The sequence below is a fragment of the Prunus avium genome, chromosome 2 (genome assembly GCF_965620075.1).
Source record: "Prunus avium chromosome 2, drPruAviu1.hap1.1, whole genome shotgun sequence".
In the NCBI taxonomy this organism is placed as follows: domain Eukaryota; kingdom Viridiplantae; phylum Streptophyta; class Magnoliopsida; order Rosales; family Rosaceae; genus Prunus; species Prunus avium.
In genome coordinates, this window is record NC_142285.1 from 41011930 (window position 1) to 41032746 (window position 20817).

The 20817-nt window shown below is 36.0% G+C and overlaps 2 protein-coding genes across 9 annotated transcripts; both read left to right on the forward strand.

The window, feature by feature from the left end:
- Window positions 1–462: 462 nt before the first annotated feature.
- On the forward strand, window positions 463–4182 carry LOC110768942 (uncharacterized). 2 transcript variants are annotated; one of them, XM_021972821.2, is made up of 8 exons: window positions 463–1032; window positions 1909–2056; window positions 2167–2317; window positions 2459–2584; window positions 2677–2757; window positions 2913–3105; window positions 3186–3456; window positions 3561–4182. In XM_021972821.2, the coding sequence occupies exons 1-8, from the start codon at window positions 829–831 to the stop codon at window positions 3818–3820; spliced, it is 1434 nt and encodes a 477-aa protein (XP_021828513.1). In that variant the 5' UTR covers window positions 463–828; the 3' UTR covers window positions 3821–4182. The 2 variants fall into 2 exon arrangements, with proteins under 2 accessions (XP_021828513.1, XP_021828512.1); XM_021972820.2 differs by having other exon boundaries at window positions 465–1032; window positions 3558–4182.
- Window positions 4183–5484: 1302 nt separating this feature from the next.
- LOC110768927 (uncharacterized) lies at window positions 5485–19935 on the forward strand. 7 transcript variants are annotated; one of them, XM_088248773.1, is made up of 17 exons: window positions 5485–5677; window positions 6442–6544; window positions 6802–6987; window positions 7152–7263; window positions 7362–7396; window positions 7474–7626; window positions 7792–10232; window positions 10510–10590; window positions 10746–11920; window positions 12877–13126; window positions 13319–13349; window positions 15360–15422; window positions 16370–16432; window positions 16680–16739; window positions 17958–18024; window positions 18221–18328; window positions 19592–19935. In XM_088248773.1, the coding sequence occupies exons 2-9, from the start codon at window positions 6474–6476 to the stop codon at window positions 10811–10813; spliced, it is 3147 nt and encodes a 1048-aa protein (XP_088104899.1). In that variant the 5' UTR covers window positions 5485–5677; window positions 6442–6473; the 3' UTR covers window positions 10814–11920; window positions 12877–13126; window positions 13319–13349; window positions 15360–15422; window positions 16370–16432; window positions 16680–16739; window positions 17958–18024; window positions 18221–18328; window positions 19592–19935. The 7 variants fall into 7 exon arrangements, with proteins under 7 accessions (XP_088104899.1, XP_088104898.1, XP_088104903.1 ...); XM_088248772.1 differs by lacking the exon at window positions 18221–18328; XM_088248777.1 differs by lacking the exons at window positions 17958–18024; window positions 18221–18328.
- The last annotated feature ends 882 nt before the right edge of the window (window positions 19936–20817 follow it).

Genomic DNA, 20817 nt, shown 5'->3' on the forward strand with positions numbered 1-20817 from the left:
GCAATTTTTCTTCTTAATGCCGGCACATCATGTTACCTAGTTTAGCTTCGTACCATACCATGTCTTAACCTATTTTAGAAATTTTATCGAACATCTTACCCATGCTCAAGGAGCACATCAAAGGAACATTGCCCAATTTCACCTCTAGTAATATTGAAAAGTGAGGGCAGTTGCATGCACTGGCCCTGTTGTGAACAATCAGTTTTCCAACAAAAGAAAAGAGTAAAAATAAAAAGAATGGTGGTCCGCTGGTCCAGCCAGGCAGTGGACGGTCTTGATTAAATTGTAGAATATAATACTTTTTGTTTACCAAAAGAAAAACCAATTTCTAGTTGGGCTATGAGTGCTTTATTTGGTAGCCTTGTACAGCAAAATTGTTTAAACCCAACTAGGCCCAAAATTTCTGTCTAGCTCCTGAGCCTAATTTCATTTGAAAGCCCAATAATCCACCGTCGAGAGTTGCCGTCAATTTTCCAAAGAGATTTTTGAAAATGGATCAGAGCTAGAGAGAAGAGACACTCGTCATCCCAATCCGACAACAAAATCTCCCTCTCCGTCACAAAGTTTGAGCTTTGAGTGCTCCATATACAGAGGAAGAGGGAGAGACGCCGTGTTTTCTCTGAAATTAGAGGTGTGTAGGTATCTCTGCAGCTAAAGCCTTAGGCTTTTCCTCCCCAATTCGCTTTCTCAGAGTTTAGGGTTTATGCGATGCGATGCTACAGAAGATCACAAATTGTGTAATTGAAAAGGAAGACGAGTAGTAAAATATGTGTTACGGTCTGGTTCTAAGTCTGAAGTGAGTGTATTGGGTTTTTCTGAGAGGAATTAATGGAAGGGGGAAGGAGAATATCGGCAAGTCCTCGGCCTTGCAATGGTAGGAGGGTGGTAGCGAAGAAACGTCCTCGTGTTGGTGGCGTGGATGGGTTCGTCAACAGCGTTAAGAAGCTTCAGAGGCGCGAAATCAGCTCCAAGCGTGACCGTGCTTTCACTATGAGCGATGCCCAAGAGAGGTTTCGCAATATTCGTCTCCAGGTACTGCTCTTTCTTTTTATTTTTTTATTGAAGGAAAGTTTGGGGCTTTGATGCTTGTTTACCTCTTCTGCGTACTTAGGTAGTTGTGGTTAGCTCTAGCACTTGTACTGATTTTCATTAAGTTCAAAAACCAAAGATAAATAATGGGTTTTGTTGCTAAATTATTAGGATGATAGATCCTCTCACAGAAAATTGAAAAAGATGGGACTCTGTTGTCAATTATTGTCGTGCATTCCTTAATTTTGTTCAGTCCTTCTATTCACTGTTAAGAAATGTGAGCTCAATAGCTCGATTGTTACTTTTTCAAGCTCCCTAGAGACAAAAAATAGAATATTTCTTACTCCAAAAACTAAGGTAAGCTGAAATCCCCCCCTATTGTTAATTTGTGGGTGTTAGGAGCACTAAGTGGCGTTCAGTTAGCATTATGCTTCGGTCTTCAGTTAGTTGTTCCTGTTTAATTTGAACATGGGGCCTTTATACTTGTGATGCCGCTATTTTCAAATTCTTAGTGCTACGAACCTGTCATAGGCTCTACTTATACGATATGCATTTGGATCCCATTTCATATTACTAATGGAAACACTTGAAAGCATGTTGTGTAATAAAGCTCATATGCAACAATACTGTAAGAAAGTTGTAAGTTTCAAGATTGGAGTTTCGATTTGTGCAGTCACGTTGTCTCATGTTCCTGAGTAAAAACTGTATTTGTTTCTGCTAACAATCAATACTGAAAATCTTAATGGATTTAATATTGCGATGAATATGGAGTTATGCACTACACATGCTTTTGAAATATGAGTGAAAAGATTCCTCACTGACGATGCTAGTGTGCCTGCAATACCTAATTTCTGATTCTGGTGATATTTAAATGCATAGGAGGAATATGATACGCATGATCCAAAAGGTCACTGTGCCATGGTTCTGCCTTTCTTGCGAAAGAGGTCAAAAATTATTGAGATTGTAGCAGCGCGTGACATTGTGTTTGCTCTTGCGCAATCTGGTGTTTGTGCAGCATTTAGCCGAGGTAGTAGCAGTAATATTTTTATTTCTAATCTTACCCTGCATGCACCAGTCTTATTACTTATAAAAGTTGAATGAGCGGAATATGTAATGTTTTTATTTTGTTGGATGCAGAAACCAACCAGAGAATATGCTTTCTGAATGTCAGTCCCGATGAAGTGATAAGAAGCTTGTTTTATAACAAAAACAATGACTCACTTATCACTGTTTCAGTTTATGCTTCAGACAATTTCAGTTCCTTGAAATGCAGAAGCACTAGGATTGAGTACGTAAATTCCTCCACCCCCCCTCCTCTTCTCCTCCCATACACGTGACACAACCCCCCCAAAAAGCCCAAAAGAAACAACAGTGTAATTGTCCCATTTTTTATATTTTTTTTCTGAAACTGTCAAATTTTGTTGTCCAGATACATACGAAGAGGTAAACCAGATGCTGGCTTTGCTCTTTTTGAATCAGAGTCACTGAAATGGCCTGGTTTTGTAGAGTTCGATGATGTAAATGGGAAGGTTCTCACTTATTCTGCACAGGATAAGTAAATATTCTGTCTTATTGGTCTTCATTTCAAATACACAATTATCTTCTTGATCTTGATTTACTTTCTTTTTGGTTCTATTTTATTATCAGCATATACAAGGTGTTTGATCTGAAAAACTACACCATGTTGTACTCCATATCAGATAAGCATGTCCAAGAAATTAAGATTAGGTAAGCTTTCTTCACATGCCTCCTTTTCTTAAATAGTGCGTCTGCAGACACACACACACACACACACTGGTGTTGGCATTTACATTTGGTATTTTCTTTTGCTATTGTTTAGTGGACATTTATTTTGCTTCTCTTTTTCCAACTTTCTTTTGCAGTCCTGGAATCATGCTGTTAATTTTTACTAAAGCTAGTAGCCACGTTCCTCTTAAGATCCTGTCCATAGAGGATGGTACTGTTCTCAAATCCTTCAACCATCTCCTTCATCGGAATAAGAAGGTGGATTTCATCGAACAGTTCAATGAAAAGCTTCTTGTAAAGCAAGAAAATGAGAACCTCCAAATTCTTGATGTGAGGATCTTTCTGTATATCTTGCTGATGTATTATTATTAAATCATTTGGATTTGTATGTCTGACTGCTACATCTGTAGGTTCGTAATTTTGAGCTGACAGAAGTTAGCAGAACTGAGTTCATGACACCATCAGCCTTTATATTTCTGTATGAGAATCAGCTATTCCTGACGTTTCGAAATCGAACTGTGGCTGTTTGGAATTTTCGAGGAGAACTTGTAACTTCTTTTGAGGATCATCTTTTGTGGCATCCCGACTGCAATACCAATAACATATACATTACTAGTGACCAGGATCTTATTATTTCTTACTGCAAGGCTGATTCTGATGATCCATTATCTGAAGGAAATGGTAAATATTGTTTCCTTATATCTCTTACAATATTATAAGTTGGAGAATCCTTTCTGTGAGAAGGCGTTGGTTTTCTGACAGTGTTTGCATCTCTATTGCAGCAGGTTCCATCAATATCAGCAATATTTTAACTGGGAAATGCCTTGCTAAAATAAGAGCAAGCAACAACAAGGAAATTGAATGCAGCTGTAGTGGTAAGTGTTGTGGCAGCAGCTGCAATTCGAAGAAGCGGGCCCTTTCATCCAGAATTAGAAGTACAGTTGCAGAAGCCTTGGAAGATATTACTGCTCTCTTCTATGATGAAGAGCGGAACGAGATCTACACGGGCAATAGGCTTGGTCTAGTTCATGTATGGTCTAACTAATGGTTTCATCAATCAGTTTGTTCACCATGTATGCACACCCCCCTGGGCCCTGCCCCCCCCCCCCCCCCCCCCCCAATTAGATTCTTTGTTGGTCTTCTAGATGGTTGAATTGATTGTGCTGCCTGCCCCCACTGCAACGACTTCCTAGAACAACTGTACCATGAATTGCCCTTGTACAATTAATCCCTCTGTTTACCTAAATCCGAATTCCTTCCTTGTTGTGTCTTGTCTGTGTTGAGCGTGAAAACTTATTTATAGAGTGTCTTTTTCATGGTGGTGTAATATAAATGTAGAATTGAGTTTGTCTCTGTACGAATCTTTGTTTATTTTTATATATTTATTTATATATCTAATTCGCAGCATGGTAAATTGTTGTTTGCCATTTTCATCCAGCTTAACTGCACTCTTTATGTCTTACCCTATTTTCTTCAACAATTATTGTTGCTATTGATGGAGCTGTAAATGGTGGAAGTGGAATTGGTGTGACCACATGCGCATGTACAACCTTTTATACCCTTTTTATGGGGCTAGGCTTCTTTTTAGCCCACCTCACTCCGACTCTGATAATAAAGTCAGAGTTCGTGTGAACACTTTACCTTGATTGGAAGGCTCGCAATACCTTGCCACCATTAATCATCATGGATCATACATATCATATAAGGCGGGCATGAGTGGAGGTGACAGCTTTACGATTTGGTAACCTCCGATCCCTTTGTGCAGCAGCTTGTGCTGCTTCTGCCTCACCATTCAATTATAGCAAATTATAGGTGTCCTCTTCTGCTTCTCCTTCCCATTGATCATTGTATGCTCGTTGATGCAAGTGGAACTTACAATGAATCAACGTTTAGAATTTGTCCACCTAATTTGACAACAATTCCTACCCATTTGATGCATTTCACAATTTCTATCCGTTGATACGAGAATTATACGCACTCGTGGGGGCCACTGATTGGTAGCAAAATAAATTTATAGTAATATGGCAAGATATGCGCTATAATTTGAGACAAGAGATGAGATGACAATATGGATGAGATTTGTTAACCGTTTCGTCTTGTTAAAGACAAGCTAGACGAACCAACATATATAAATTTGCCTTTGGAAACTACTGCCTCTGTCATTTTGGTCCTTCAATTTTTCTTAAGCAACACGACACGAGCATGTGATATGGGAATAATCAAACAAGTGGCGGTTGCTTTTGGAACCCAAAAACTAGAAAAGGAAAAACTTGCAGACAAAGAGAAGATGGAGGAGAGCGTCTGAATCACGCGAGTGGAGTAGAGTGGAGGACATCTATACCTTCCACAAAGATCTTTTTTTCTTTTTTCCCGTTTGGTAAACCACATACATGTGTTTTAATCAACCCGGTACGATTAAGGAATCTTCGTCATACATATGTTATAATTAAAAGAGTTTATTTATTAATATAAATAATAGTTTAAATATGTCTAACTTATCTAATTCACATATGCGTCGTTTTGTTCGATAAATATGAATTACTAAATTTCAATTAAAAAAAGAAGACACAGAATAACTCTTTAGATTTAGAAAATAAACATTTGTGAATATGACATATCTAGATTGGGAGTGTTGTAAAAATAAATAAAAATAGAAAAAAAGGAAAAATTGTGTTGCGGTGTATAAAGTGGCTGTAACGCAATCAAGGCGGTGGCTTTTAGCTTTCTCTGTAGTCTTAAATTAGTGTAGAGACTAGAGAGAGTAGAAGTAGCCGTGGCTGCTATTATACTGAGACGACTTTGCTTGTTTCTTCTCACTCTCCTTCTTCTTCCTGCATTTCGCCATTTGAGCTCTCTCTATCACTCACTCACTCACTCGCACTGGCAGATCTCTCAGGCTAAGGTAAACATTGCCTCTTTTGAGTTTGCAGCATCTACTCGCTCACTCACTTGCTTGATTTTGCGCTTTTATTTATTTTCTGGTTACGAACTTACTATTCTAATTCTAAACTTGTTGCTTTGGTTTTCAAATCATTGAAATGAGAATCGAGCAATTTTATTCAATCTTTGTGAAATTATTATTATTATTATTATTATCTATTAGCTTCTTTTTAAATTTTGTTTTATTTTGAGATTTGTTTTTATGGTGGACCATTGAGAGTTGGATGATTTGTTTGCTACTTTGCTGCGTGTTGAGCATGTCATTGGCTGATTCGGTTCTCAATTTTCTATTTCGATGCTGAGACAGGGCTTTCATTTTCTAGATCTGCATTCATTTTTTTTGTTTCAGCTGAATTTCGACCAAGAAGATCTTTTAGCTGAATCTGAATTTTCAATGACTAATTTTTCTGTATCTTTTCTTGAGCAACTATCTTATATTTTTGTAGAGTTGATATGAATAAGCAATGTAGCAAGCAACTGTGCTTGCATTTGTGAGAAAGAGGGAACGATGCTCTCATGGTCTTTTTGTTTTTCAGTTCTTTTTTTGGTTCAATTTTTTTATATTCAGCTGTCGGTGCGCCTATGAGAATAGTATAAATTCTTTACTTTATAGAAACCTGGGCGCACTCTCCTTCTCTCTACTTAGTCAAAGGTCACTGATTGTTACTATCTTTTTTGTTTCTCGTTTTCTCCCTAAATTATTTCCCCCCTTTTTTTCCCATTCAGGTTGCTTTGCTTCTGTTGTAAGCGCATTGAAAATGGAGGCTGAAATAGATGCTGATACACCTTTAGACTATGCTGAATTTCAGATTTTTCCATCCCAGAACAGGTTATTCTTCAGTTGTATTGACTTATTGGCATCTTATTCTTTCTGTATGTATTGAACATTAAGAAACGTTTAATGTTGATTTTAATTAGAACGGGGTTAATGCTGAAATTCAAATTAAACAACTTCATAACTAAACTAGGGTCATTTTGAGATAAGATTCAATCAACATATCCATGAAACCAATGAATAGCTATGTTTTATTTGGTATTTCCTTTTATTTCTGATTTGCTTCGCTAAAATGCTGGCGGATGCTCTAGGTATGAGGCGCTTGTTTCCGGTGATGGAGAAGTAGAAAAGTTAGCAGGCGGGCCACTAGAGCCACTGTTGCCTCATTTACCAGAACTAAATGAATTGTACTGTAAGGGGTCAAATGCTAACCTCAAACTTCAAGTTCCGGAAAGCCTGCATGGTGCAGCCTGGTTCACGAAATCAACTTTAACCAGGTTTTAAACATTCTAGTGTTTCCTTTTTTTTGTCCCTTTGTCTTCAGTTTATTATATTTCCCACTACAACAATTCCTATAATTGTTCAGTTGTGAAATCATCTCTTTGTTTATTCATTTTAATTTTCTATTTCCTGATACATAAATTGTTTTAATTCTTCTCAGATTCCTGCAAATTGCTGGTTCACCAGACGTAATGCAAACCATTACTGCTATTGAAAATGAAATATCTCAACTGGAAGAAGCCAAAAAGTTTCATGTTTCTTTATATGGCCAGGTCCCCTTCCCCTTCTTTCAAAATTGATGTTTAAATTTGTATGGTTTAATAACTATTCTGTTATCTGGCAACTAATGTGTATGATTTCTTGTCAACAGTCTGAAGTTGAGATTGCATCACCAGATGCTTCAAAGTATGTCCTTTTTATTGTTCATTTGAGATTTCATTTGAGTTGCATCAGCATGAAACTATAGGAATTTGTGCTGTCAGGAACGAACTTTTGCGGGCTTTGGACTTGAGGCTCACAGCATTAAAAAAGGAATTAACTGGAGCCATTAACAAGGCTTCTCATGCCTCCTGCTCCTCTAAAGAGATCACAAATTTAGCAGACTTTTCTCAACATTTTGGAACCAGAGATTTCAGGTAAGATGCTAACCTAGATAGATGTAAGGTCACTGGTATTTTAGCTTCCTAGTTGCTTTGAAAGAATCTTTATGTACACGTATGTAATGTTCCTTTTCCTCTATAGTTTTAGTGAAGGTCTGTTTGCTAAATGTTCATACAAAAGGAATATCACTGTAAATGCAGGAATTCTCTGTGCAAGTTTTTAGAACAGTTTCAAGAAAGCAAGAGTGGTGATCCTCCAAATGATGACAAGTTGTCCTCTACATGCCATTTTAGAAACGACAATGTTGATGGGACGGATGGGCGTGCTCAGATATCAAAACCAATACATTCCGCTACACCAGTAAAATATAGTGTTTCACCTGCAAAAGCTGCCCTGGTTGAACGACAGAGTTCAACAGAAAGCGGGGAGTCTTCTGAATCAAGTGATGAGGACCAAACATCTGCAGAAAGAAGTCGGAGTCTTATGAGAAGTGCAACACCAAGAAGGTCAGCATCTCCAATGAGGAGGATTCAAATAGGGAGAACTGGATCTCGCAGGGCTGCTGCATTAACCATTAAGAGCCTCAATTATTATCCTTCTCGGGAAAAACCTTTTTCTAATGAAGAGGGTGAATCTGAACACTCAAATAAGAAAACTGAGTATAATGCACGAAGGATGAGTGTTCAAGATGCAATAAGTCTTTTCGAAAGCAAACAAAGAGATCAATCTGCAGATGCTCAAAAAAGGAGCTTGTTAACAAATATCTCTTTGAGTACAAATAAATCCGTATTGAGAAGATGGAGTTCAGGTTTGGGGGAGGCTTCCTCTCAATGCCAATCAGAAATTGTCTCTGAAGACTGCGCTCCAGTGACTCACAGCAATGTAGCAAATGGTGAGACTCCAACATGTTCAGAAGAAGTGAAATCAGAGTCTGATCTTTTACCTGCAGGTGAAAGTACTATTCAAACTCCTAAACTTGATGGTAACGAAGAAAGGTTTGAGAAAAATTCTTCTAGTCCAATTGATGCTCAAGACACTAACGTAACTCAGGGAGAGAAAAGTATTCAAAAATCAACAGCATCAATTGAATGGAGCCGAGAAAGAGAAGCAGAGTTGAACCAGATGCTGATGAAAATGATGGAACGTAAGCCTTCTAAGTCTACAAAGCCTCAAGCTAGCAGAAATCAAAGTGTTCCTTCTGAGCAGAGAGGTGGCTTTTATGACCACTACAAGGAGAAGAGAGATGAAAAACTACGAGGAGAGAATTCTAGAAAGCGAGCAGAGAAAGAAGAACAAATCAAAGCCATGCAGCGAATTCTTGATGAAAGGAAAGCTGAAATGTCGTCTAAAAAGGCGAATGATACTGATAAGAAACATGCGACGCGGAAGCCCCAAAAACCACTTGGAAAAGTATCTCAACCTGCAAACCTCAAAAAGGAAACTTCAAAACCTTCTGTTACAAAGAAGGCTTTGCCTAGAACATCACCCTTGCCTGCTACACGCAAGTCGTGGCCATCGACACCGACACCAAGAGCCACAGGGGCATCACCAGCTAAAACTCCTGTTGGGGTTTCTTCTGCCAGCACTACCCCAACTCGTCAAAAACCCAAGCCAACACTGCCCACCTCTAAAGTGGAAAGATCCCAGCCGCGACAGAGGAATGTGAAGGAATCCTTGATTACTCATGACAGGAGCTTGAAGGGAGTGAATGAGAAGCAGCAGCAAGCAGTGAAAAAGAATGCTAAAACAACAAAACCTAAAGTGGTGGCAACCTCTGGTGATTTTTCTGATATAATTCCAGCAAAGCACAACAAGGTCACCAAGAAAAGCAGTGTAGTGCCGGTGGAATCGAAACCATTTCTTCGCAAGGGTTCTAGAACTAGCCCTGGTGTCGGTCCTGTTGTTAACAAGACGAAAAGTTCTTCTCAATCAGAGGAATCTTTGAGAAACAGCAGAAATCTGATTGAAACTCAAGAAGTTGAGGTAACTGGTAGTGCTTCTGGCCCTGTGACTGCGAGTCAGCCTGAAGAGCCAGATATTATGTCAGTCAGCTTTTCAAATGATGCTGTAGAATCAGAAGCTCTGATAAATGATAACCTGACGTGTAGTGAGACACAGCATGTTGACCCAGTTTCTGCTGATGGTAATGATGACTTAAATTATGTTGCAGAATCCTCATTGCAAATTCAAGCTGAAGAAGAATCAACTATCTCCCCAAGTGCGTGGGTAGAAATAGAGGAGCATCAGCCCATTTCCCCATGTAACAACAGCTCATCTCAACTTACCACTTCAACCAATGTTGCACCAGCTGGATTGTCAAGTCCTCGTGTCCGTCATTCTTTGTCCCAGATGCTGCAAGAAGAAAGTAATGAACCAGATACTATTGAGTGGGGAAATGCTGAAAATCCTCCGTCCATTGTGTTCCAGAAGGATGCACCCAAAGGACTGAAGAGGCTCTTAAAGTTTGCTCGGAAGAGCAAAGGAGATGGAAATACCACTGGTTGGTCTAGCCCATCAGTTTTCTCTGAAGGAGAAGATGATGCTGACAGTGTACTCAGAAAGGCTTCGCTTAATGCCAGGAACTATGGGCAGCAGAAGACTTCCTTAGGCGAAGGTTATGATGCCCGTGAACTATACTCTGGTGAGTTTCCTCTTTTCATTGCTTAATTCCATCCTCCTTTTGTTTCTTTTTCTCCTTTTATATTTTCCTAGCCAACCTTTGCTTTAATTTGTTTTTGAAGTAGATAGTAGAAAAATGCAGATGGTATTTAGAGAAAAGTAGAATATTTGTTTGGATGTCCATTGTTTGCCTCCCCTGAATAACTCATGCACTTAAATGGGGGTTGGCGCTGTAGTTATATTCTTTCATATTCCTAGCGGAGTCTCATGCTCTAACCGTTGTGGGTTTGTGCATACAGCTCAATCAAATATTAGCAAATTCGATGGCCAGAGTTGTTCACACAAGTTGCAAGAGAGCCGCGACGCACCTGCGACTAAAGGTTTCACACGTGACTAGAATATATACATGCATTATCGTTTTTCTATTGTTTCTTACTGTAAATTCTTTTCTGCACCTATACTGGAATTTTGATGCACCGATTCTAATTCTCTTATATAAGATTCCAATACTGTGTACTATTTTTGTGTGTTTCAGCAACAAGGTCATTCTTCTCTCTTTCAGCGTTTAGGGGCAGCAAACCGAATGAGATGAAGTTTCGCTAATGCTAGAGAGCTGGAGTCAGATATGGCAAAATTTTCTACTCCTCCTTCACTGTGGTTGTAGCATGTATCCATTCTTCCACATGCAGAGACGAGGGGTCATCCCAATTCTTCTGGCATTTATTGTTTCTTTCCTCATTGTAATATTTTGTTGATGGGTCTTTTCTTTTGTACATTCAATATGCCCTGTTCTGCTCAGAGATTTAAGCACACCCTTGTGAAGTTGTTAACCACTATGCTTAGGATGTGAGGCAATTTCAGGTTGGTATATGTGTAGTCAATTTCATTTATTCTAGGAACAAAGTTGCTTCATAATTTTAAATCCAATTTTAAATCTGTAAACTTTGCGTATATTTTGCATCAATATGAATGCTTTGTGACAGAGTGGACACCTGTCTTTTCAGCATTAAAGAGGAATTGTAATTTTCGTTGTAGCTTAATGGTTGGATAAAAACCTTGACTATGCTTTCCACCTACTTTTTAGTCATTGAGTGCGGCATTTTTTTCTTCATTTTAATTATGTTTGTTTGACTTGTATGCTTTGTATTATTTGTCTCTTTCCATCCTTTCTAAATGACACGTCGTCTTCATTGTCCATAAAAGATTAAAATAAAAATTTAAAAAAGAGAGGAGAGAATGTTACCTTTTTTAACAGCGATTTTCATGGCCGCTCAATTTTTCATCTTCCATTATATCTTTTCATAACAAAATGAAAATTAAGGCGTAGCGTAGGGTCCTCAATCCTACGAAAAATGAGGCTCTATCACTAATGTATGAAAACTGAAAGAGAAGAAGCGTACCATTTTGTTGCACCTTCAAAGATGTTTTCTTTCCTTTATATTTTTCCTGAATTTATTGAGATAAAGATGACTGACCAACCAATTATTTTTTTTTGTTGCACCTTCAAAGATGTTTTCTTTCCTTTATATTTTTCCTGAATTTATTGAGATAAAGATGACTGACCAACCAATTATATTTTTTTGAGTCAAGGTAATTCATTTATCTATCATTGGCATGAGGCACAGGCATTGAGAGTTGCTTCTATGGATGCACTTGAGGACAGAAATCTGGTTGCCACTTTGGATGTGAATCGGGCTTCTGTGGATGCATGTAAGTCCCATCCTTGATTTTTTTTAAACGTTATATTGGGTTAAGCTCATGGATTGATGTTCATACTTTCCTTAGGATGTAGCAGAGACATATTCCTGACTTTACAGCTTGTTTTGGTGGTTAAACTTCCTGACTCTATTATCTTTCTAAATAAAGCTAGTCATGTTAGGGAAGCTAAGTACTAGCAACCTAATTAAAGTAGCTTGTTGTAATCCATGAGCTGAACCCAATACTCTTGCCTTGTCTCCTTTTTTCCTTTCAATTAGCATATCTGTGCAGTACAGATGATTGAGATTTTTTGAAGGGATGTTCTTTTAACAGTCTAATCAGAACATGTACCCCTGGAAATTTTTTGAACAGTCTAATATCATCGTCATTTTATTAACACCGTATGTTATCATAGCCAAAGTTTGATGCTTCTACTACATTGAACTATATCAGTGGTCATTTTTCTTTTGGGTAAATGAATAATTGAAAGTGACCAATATACTGGAAGCAGTAAAAAAAGTAATTAATTATATGTTTAGATCACATTAAGTGTGCATTTAAGACAAATCAAATTAAGATATAAGGGAATAATTAATTAATATCATGATCTGGTGTACCTCCGTTACCGACAGAAATTGAGACATTTCCATAAGTTATTCTCTAATCTTATTTTGCTCCGTTGTTAGCAGCACTGCATACTCCTGCAAAACCCCATCGAATCGAACAATTAGTAGCAGTTAATTAAAGCAGCCATAATCAACATAAACAAATTATATATATACTAAACGGCAATCCAACTAAACACTGTTCTTAAGCACAGTGTAATGACGGAAATGCCCCTCATTTTACTTTTTTTGGTTTTGTTTTCTCTTCATAACAGTAAATTGACGCAAATGCCCTCAACTAAACATCTTCTTCTGTTCCCTTTTTGCCCCTTCCCCTCCGCTGCGAACGTTTCGTTCGCTCAGAGAATGCGTCCATTTTCAGTCCATTTCGAACCAGCTGGTTTGGGGGCAGCCATGGAAGATCTGCATTCATTGTTAGACATGCGTGGGGGGCCGTCGATTTTCGTTTGGGAGGTGCGCTGCAAATCCAGCCGCACTTTTAGTCTTCGTCTCACAGATTTGTGGTCGGGAGATTTCTCATCGTTTCTACAGCCTTCGACTCAGACGTCTTCAATCTTTCTTGCTTGCGAGTTTTTGCATCCTTTGTCTTCAGGTATGCATCCCGTCAACTTTTTAACAGATCTTTTGGTCTTCATTTCATGAATTTGTTTGTTGGCTGGGAGATTTTTCGTCCTTTGTAGAGCGTGGGCATGTTCTATCTTTAGAGTATTTTTTATTTATTTTTTACGAATTTGGGTTAATTTATTTGGTTAATTTGATTTCACAACATATTGGGTTCTATCAGGAAGGGGATTGAATCTCACAGATTAGCTCAGGTATTTCCATCGTTCTTACTATTAATTTTTTTAATCAATTGTCGATTCAATGACTTTGCTCTCTTGGAGAAATCTTAGAAATGGAAATCATTCCCAATTTCTGTTTTGGTTGCCGATCAAACACTGGAAAGCAAAGACCAAGCGTGCTTTAAAAAAAAAAAAATTTCCTTTTTTTATCTGCTTTTGGTTGCTGTATCCTAAATATGGAGAAAAAAATTAATGATAAAACACAAGGGAAAAAGAAGTGAAGATTAATCAGGTTTCGACAAAATAGAAATTGGGAACGATTAACCAGCAACCATACTGATAAAGTGCAATCTTCCCTTCTTTGTGTACTCTCTAAGTTCTGCTCACGTCAATTTTTTCACCGTATGCTCTGAGACATGGCTATGTGGCTTAAACTTTGGTTTCTGTATATGAAAAATATAGTTTTTGACTGCGAAGCTTTTCTGTATATGTCACAGGTTCTTAAATTCTATCCTAAATTCCCTATGTTCAACTAGAAAGAAAGGTTTCCTTTTATATTCTTGAAATAATTCATGTTTTAAAACCCATTTATCTAGATTGACTCTCAAGCATATGGTGTCTGGGGAAACATATGGTTTACTCTGTCAGTTCGATATGCTTGGTACATAAGTTCTGAAAATTGTATGGCCTGATTGAGCAGGCATGCTGTAGAGTTCTTGCTTGAATGTGTATGGTTTGCCCTTTAAAATTACAATTGAACATAATATCCTAGATATTAGGATTGCCGCAGGCTTATGTAAATCACAGTCTGTGCAACGATTCAATCCTGAGTGAGAGAGTGGTTTTGTGATTTTGATTGAGATGTTCGATTGAGTTGTCAGGACAAAGGGAATGTAAATCTAGATCAACGCTTACAGAAAATTAAAGTTATATATTGAAGTATTTGGTTTATAGAATTAGAGAGGCTGAGAAAACAGAATTCATGCTACAATATACCTGGAATGAAGATTTTTGCTGCCTCCTTCAAGGAACCTAAATCTGTTATGTCTTTGGCCTGTCCAAGTTAGCATATATTAGATAAACTTTAAAGTGAGAAAAGATCATCAATTTTTAACAATGAGGATGAGATTTTTTTTTTTAAAAGGTTGGCTACATATCAAAACACTGTTAAAGATGTAGCACATGTGGCACTAATTACACAAATTGTGTAATGATCTATTGTTGTTAATATTTGCTTTCTTATTTTATTTTTTGTTTTTCTGTTCATGTTTTTTAATACTAATTTTATGTAATATTTACTGATTTGGTGATGTCATGTTAGAGATGTTCAAAGTTTGAACACTACCTCCAATATTTGAATTCTAATTCTGAATTTTAATTCTTCTCTCTTTCTAAGTTTGAACACTACCTCTATTATCTGGAACAAATTGGCAAAAAACAAAACACATTTCAATGGAGATAAAATTTGACCATGCAGAGAGCTTCTTTGTCTGAGGTTTGGAGGTGTAAGAGGAGTTGGGGTTGCACTAATTTTTGTTTGTGGTATCATGGAGTCACACAATCATTTAATGTTATTGATTACATCTGTTTTGCTTGGTTAGGCTATAGAAGCTCTGTTTAATTAGTTTTTGGATATTGTGTTGTTTGAAAATTCTTATTTCTATAGTTGTGCTATTGTTGGTGTGTGTCCATTTTGCTTCATTAGGCTATAGATGTAATTAAGAAATAATAGTTTAATTCATGAATGTTTTTTCCCTTCCCAACTTTTGATCTGTTGGTCGAAGTTTGACTCTGATTTTTGCTTTGGATTTTGATGATGGCTGATATTCTATTTTCTTCTATCTCTGTTTGTTTTTGTTTTCCAGGATTTTTCTTTTGTTTTAGAAGTGGACTAACAAAGTTCAGGCATCTCATATAAAAACACTACAAAGAAAAACATATTTGGACAGTTTTGGGACTAGAAAATCATAAACTGCAATTCTTTCGATTTTTCCTTGCTTTTTCTCTTCTTTCTTAATCATGTTTTGTTTTGATGTTTTGTAGGTGTTCTTTTGCTTCTTTAGATAGAGCTGTTTGGTGATTGTTTTTGGTTCTGTTAAGCAAGAGGTGCGTTTCTATGTTGAAATTTCAATTTATTGTTTTCGGTTCTGTGAATAGAGCATAGTAATTAGCTAACGGCATCAATTGACAATTGGTTGGGATAAATTTGAACTAATTGCTTTGGTTGTACAGCTGTAAATGAAGCCAAGTAATTCTTATGTGGTTTGAACTAATGACAAGCTGTTTCATGTATGATCTGTGCTTAAATATATGTTAATATTTTTGACTTTTTCCTTTTAGTTTATGGAAGATATGATGTATTTGGAGGGGTTGTTGCTAAGAGTGATAACAACATGATGTTGCTTTTGATTATATATTAATGCCTTTTCGTGTGCTGAAGCTTTTTGAAATTTTTTGTTTTTCTGAGGGAGGTTTTTTAACATGAAAAATGAGATGTAGCTGCCTTTGGTTTCATTTGATTGATGTTTTGGGTTGATTTTTAGGCATATATGTTTAGTACAAATTGGAGCTTGATCTTTAGATTGTTAGAAAAGACTTTGAGATGACTCAATTGTTGAATTAGAGTATGAGATTTTGATATCTGTTAAAAGGGGAAAAAGGGAAACAGAAAAATGGAATTGAAAAATGTATAAAAAAATCTTGATTGTTTAGGGTGACTTTTGCGTAGGTAACTTTTGATTGTTTAGACCAGTAACTTTTGATCTTATATTCTTTGTTTCATATGCATTTAGGATCATTTAAACAGCCATTTTCCCGTGCTTTTACAGTGTTTTTCTTTGCCCAAAACACATTAATTTGGGTAATCTTGAGTCATTTCTTGCCTTGCAGATTTTGCTCAGGCTAAACTTTTGGTTTTATGAAAAGATTGTGCATGTATAAAAATATGCAAGCTAATTACTTCTCCATTTTTTCTGTTTTTTCTTCCTTTTTCTTCTCTTTTTTTTATTTTTTTTTATTTTTTAAAACCCATGTTTTCTTTTGATATTTTGCAGGTGCTCTTTTGTTGCTTTGGATTGAGCAGTTTGGTTGGTGTTTTCGGTTATGTTAAGCAGGAGGTGAGTTTCTAGGCTGAAATTTCCAATTAATTGTTTTAAATTTTGTGAATAGAGCATAGGAATTAGCTAATGGTGTCAATTGACAATTGGTTGGGATAAGTGTGTGCTTCTTATTTTTTCTTCAAGTCCTAAAGAAAGATGGCAACCGTACAAAAATAGACTTCAACAATTTTCAAACGCAAAAAAAAGGATTATATGCCTTATGAGAAGAAGAAACTGAATTTTTCGGTTTTTGTGTTTTTTACAGGTGCTGTATAACTGTTTTTTAGACTGTTTGGTAGCTCTTCCCATTGCTGCTAGACATCAGGTCAGTTTTCTATTCGTCTTTTGAATAAGTCTTGCATATCAACTGTGGCTAATTGGTTTTTGGATATTGTGTCTTTGAAAATTGTTATTTCTATCATTTTGATGTTATTGCTTATATGGTTTGCTTGATTAGGCTATAGAAATTGTATTTAATTCGTTTTCATATGTTTGTTTTGAATTTTTTTATTTATATAGCTACAATACTGTTGGTGTGCGTCCATTTTGCTTGATTAGGCTATAGATGTAATAAAAATATTGTAATTTAACTCATCCATGTTTATTTTTGTCCTTTCCAGCCATCGATGTGTTGGTTGGAATTTGTAATTTTTGAATATGATGCCTAAAAGAATTACAAAAACCAGAAAAAGCCTGAGTTAAATTATAATAGATCGATATTGAATGCATTAGTGCCAAGGAAAATGTTGTTGAGTTGTAAACAGTTACTCAAAATCTTCCACCTGTTTCATAATAAATGTTTTTTTGTTTTCAATTCATAGTGGAAATAACTTTAAAGTGGGAAAAGATCATCAATTTTTAACAATGAGGATGAGATTTTTTTTTGAAAAAGGTTGGCTATATATCAAAAAACTGTCAAAGATGTAGCACATGTGGCACTAATGCTCCAATTGGGGATCACCAGGTTGTTCAGAGCCCTGTTTTAGAATCTAGAATGTCTTTATTTTTCGCTCTTTTGATTGTTGCTTAATTTTATTTCAAATTGCTCCTCTGCAAATGGTTGGTTGCAAGTCACAATTATGGGCCATTGAACTAATTTCCAGTAACAAGTTGACCACGTTGGCTTAACTAATTATATAGGATTTGGTCGATGTTTGGTTTTATCGAATTTGTTTTTTACAGAACATTTGGTATTGGTCTACACTGTCTTGCATGCATATGGATTTTGAAATGAGTTGTGATGTGTTTATTTAGTTCTCTTTATGGTGTTGGTTACTTTTCAACCAATTAACATGTGATTCTCCTCTCAAGGAATTTGAAAAGAAACCAGTCTTCAATTTGTATTGTCATATTTTCATGTTTTCATTTGTTTGTGTAAGAAAAGGAAATGTAACAAAAAGTATAGTTTCTGTTGGTTCTTGATATTCTTCAATACGAAAATCAGTATTGAAACAGATTCATTAATTGAGACTGTCTTATCTCACAAGCAAAACCAAAATTATATTTATTAGCCTAATTTTGTTTTTCTGTCTTTGTATTTTAGATAGCTGTTGTGATCCTGCTTTTGTGTGGCTGTTTTTCAAAGTGCTTGATAGCTTCTTTGACTACAGGTTAGTGTTTCATCCATTTTTCAAAAGTCTGCATGCATGGTGGCTGTAGCTTATTGATTGCCAAATATTATGACAATTGAAAATTCTCATTTCTGTGGTTCTGTCAATATCACGGTGCATTTGCTTTGCTTAATTACAGTATAGGTGTGATTGATAATTTAAAATTTTATAAATGCATGTTTTTTCTCCTCTCCAGTTATCAATCTGTTGCTTGGGGTTTTAAATTTCTGTGCATAATGTGTAAAAGGAGATAGCAAACGGAATCAGATGATGCAAGAAGCTCATAGTTTTGCCATTTCAAACGGTATAGAAATCTCTTATGAAAGTTTTTGTCTTGCCGATGATAAACATAAAACCAGAGAAGAAAATGTGTCAGATTCTGACAATTTACTAATTATCGGTTTGAAGAAGAAAAAAGCCCAGGGCAGTTCCAAAATTGCCTCTCCTACTTCCACACCAGAGTTTATGCTCTTTCCTTTTCAATTCATTCATCTCATTAATGTACACATTACATACATAATATTTCATTGTCCACAGCTTATTTCCCCACTCAATTTCTCTATATTAAGTGGTAGTTGATTGCATTGAATTTGGGCAAAGTTTCCTTTCTCATAATTGTCTTAAATTATGAGTCAATTTTAAAAAAAATTTATCAACTCTTCTTTTAAAATATGATTTTTCTCAAACGTCTTTTAGAATACAATTTGGTTTCATTCCTTTGAGCCAATGTGTTTGATTTTAAAGCATTTGCCTTGCATTAATTTTTGTGGTTTACACAAGTGATGTACATATATTTCAATTCTCCCTGATTCTAATATTTTAGTCACTTGAAATTTTTGTTCATACTAAGAAACTTCCCTGTTTTTAGAAGTTGGGGTATGGATATTTGATAACTTCAATAAATATATAAATTTATTTACTCTTTTTTATTAATTATTAAATTTTTTTTTTTCCGTATTTTTTTGGAGCTCCCATATGAACTGACTTTCAATTACATTTTTCAAATTTGAAACATTGTTATTAAATGTTTTAATTGTAATTAACAAAACTATAACCTATAGCATCTTATCTCTACCTTTATTCTACTTCTATAACATATAGCTGTTTATACATCATTGCTCCGTCCAGAGCTTACTTCTCCACTAGATTATCTTACTTCTGTAACAAATTTGCTCATTAGGTCACTAGATCATCTTATTTCTGTTTATAGGTTATTAGGCATTTTTAGATCATTTAAATTGTGGTTTTTGCAGTTTTTGTTGTTGGCCTTAATTCTATAACAATAGCCATTCTCTTTGCTCAAATTTTCTCATTTGTCGACACTAACACCTACTGTTTACCAAGTTTATACCAACTGAGTCAACACCTCTTGATTTGATTCTATTAAAATTGTCACAATTGTTTTCAGTTTATTTTCAATTGATTCAATAAAATTGACCTTATACTTTTATCCATCAGATTAATAGAATGCTTGATGTATGTAAATTGTTATTTCTCTGGTTTACTTTTTTAACTTAATTCTATCATAATAATTAACGTTTGCCATTTTCCGATTTTATACCAACAGAGTTAAAACCTCTTGAATGGAGAAGAAGGAACATCAGCCAGCTACGCAACAAATGCAGCAACAGCTAGATGTCCTTGCAAGAAACATCAAAAAAGAAAAATCCATGTCCACCACCCATTAAAATATAGATAGACGCCTGCACAAGTTTTTTTAAACAATATGCAGCTCAAGGCTGCTCATATTTTGATGTTTTAATAGCTGCTTGATATATTAAAATATGCATAATATTTTTACAACTTAAACTTGCCAAACTAAGCATGATGGCACTGTTTAGATCTCAATTTATATATAAATAGGGCCAGTACTTTAAAATAATAAGCAGCACATATATCATCTTATTAATTTATTTTTTTGTAACTTAAACGTACTAAACTAAGCATGATGCTACTATTTAGATCTCAATATACATATAAACAAAGCCATATGTTTCCTACATATTTTTACGACTTTATACATATTTGGCGCAATTTCAAAACCCGCAGCATCGTGCGGCGCCTTTGCTAGTTAAAATGAAATGTCCAAATTTGTTGGTTCACCTTTTGGTGGAATAATGAACCATCATGTTCCCAGTCAAGACATGTCAAACAGGAATTTGACGTGGTCACTAAAACTAGATTATCCTCTTTGTTCTTTGAACACATGAAGCACTCCATATATTCAGCAAGAACATACAGGGTGCTTCATGCCTCCAAGAATGAAGATGATAATCTAGCTTGTACTCAATCAAGTAATCCAACTAGATCTTAAAAAAGTCTGTTGATGAAATAGTTGAACTGAAGATATTTATCAAGGAAAACAAATTGAAGTTTTTGTTTGGAGTCGATGTGGGACTGCTGCAACCACCCACGACCCGGTCTCTTCTCTGTCCTAATGAGTCCCGGTTCTTTGGTAATTTCATTGGAGACCTGTTCACCCTTTGATGGAACTCTTCATCGTCGTCTTTGGTCATGGTGGTAGTGGACATGCTCTGACTCAGGCTGCAAATCTCCGATTCCTGTTAGATGTCTTCATTGTTATTGTAAATAGGTATTTTCTCCTCCATCTTTTCTGGGTCTTCTTGTTTGATTTTCTTCTCAAAGACTAGTGCTTTTAAGGACCTAAAGCTGAGGACTTTTCAGGGGTAGTGGTGCTCATACAGCAATCCATTTGGTTGTTTTCAAAAGTTTCAAACTTTCAATCAAGATTTGCTAATCAGAAGCTACTAGCTAGTAGCAGCTAGTGGACTG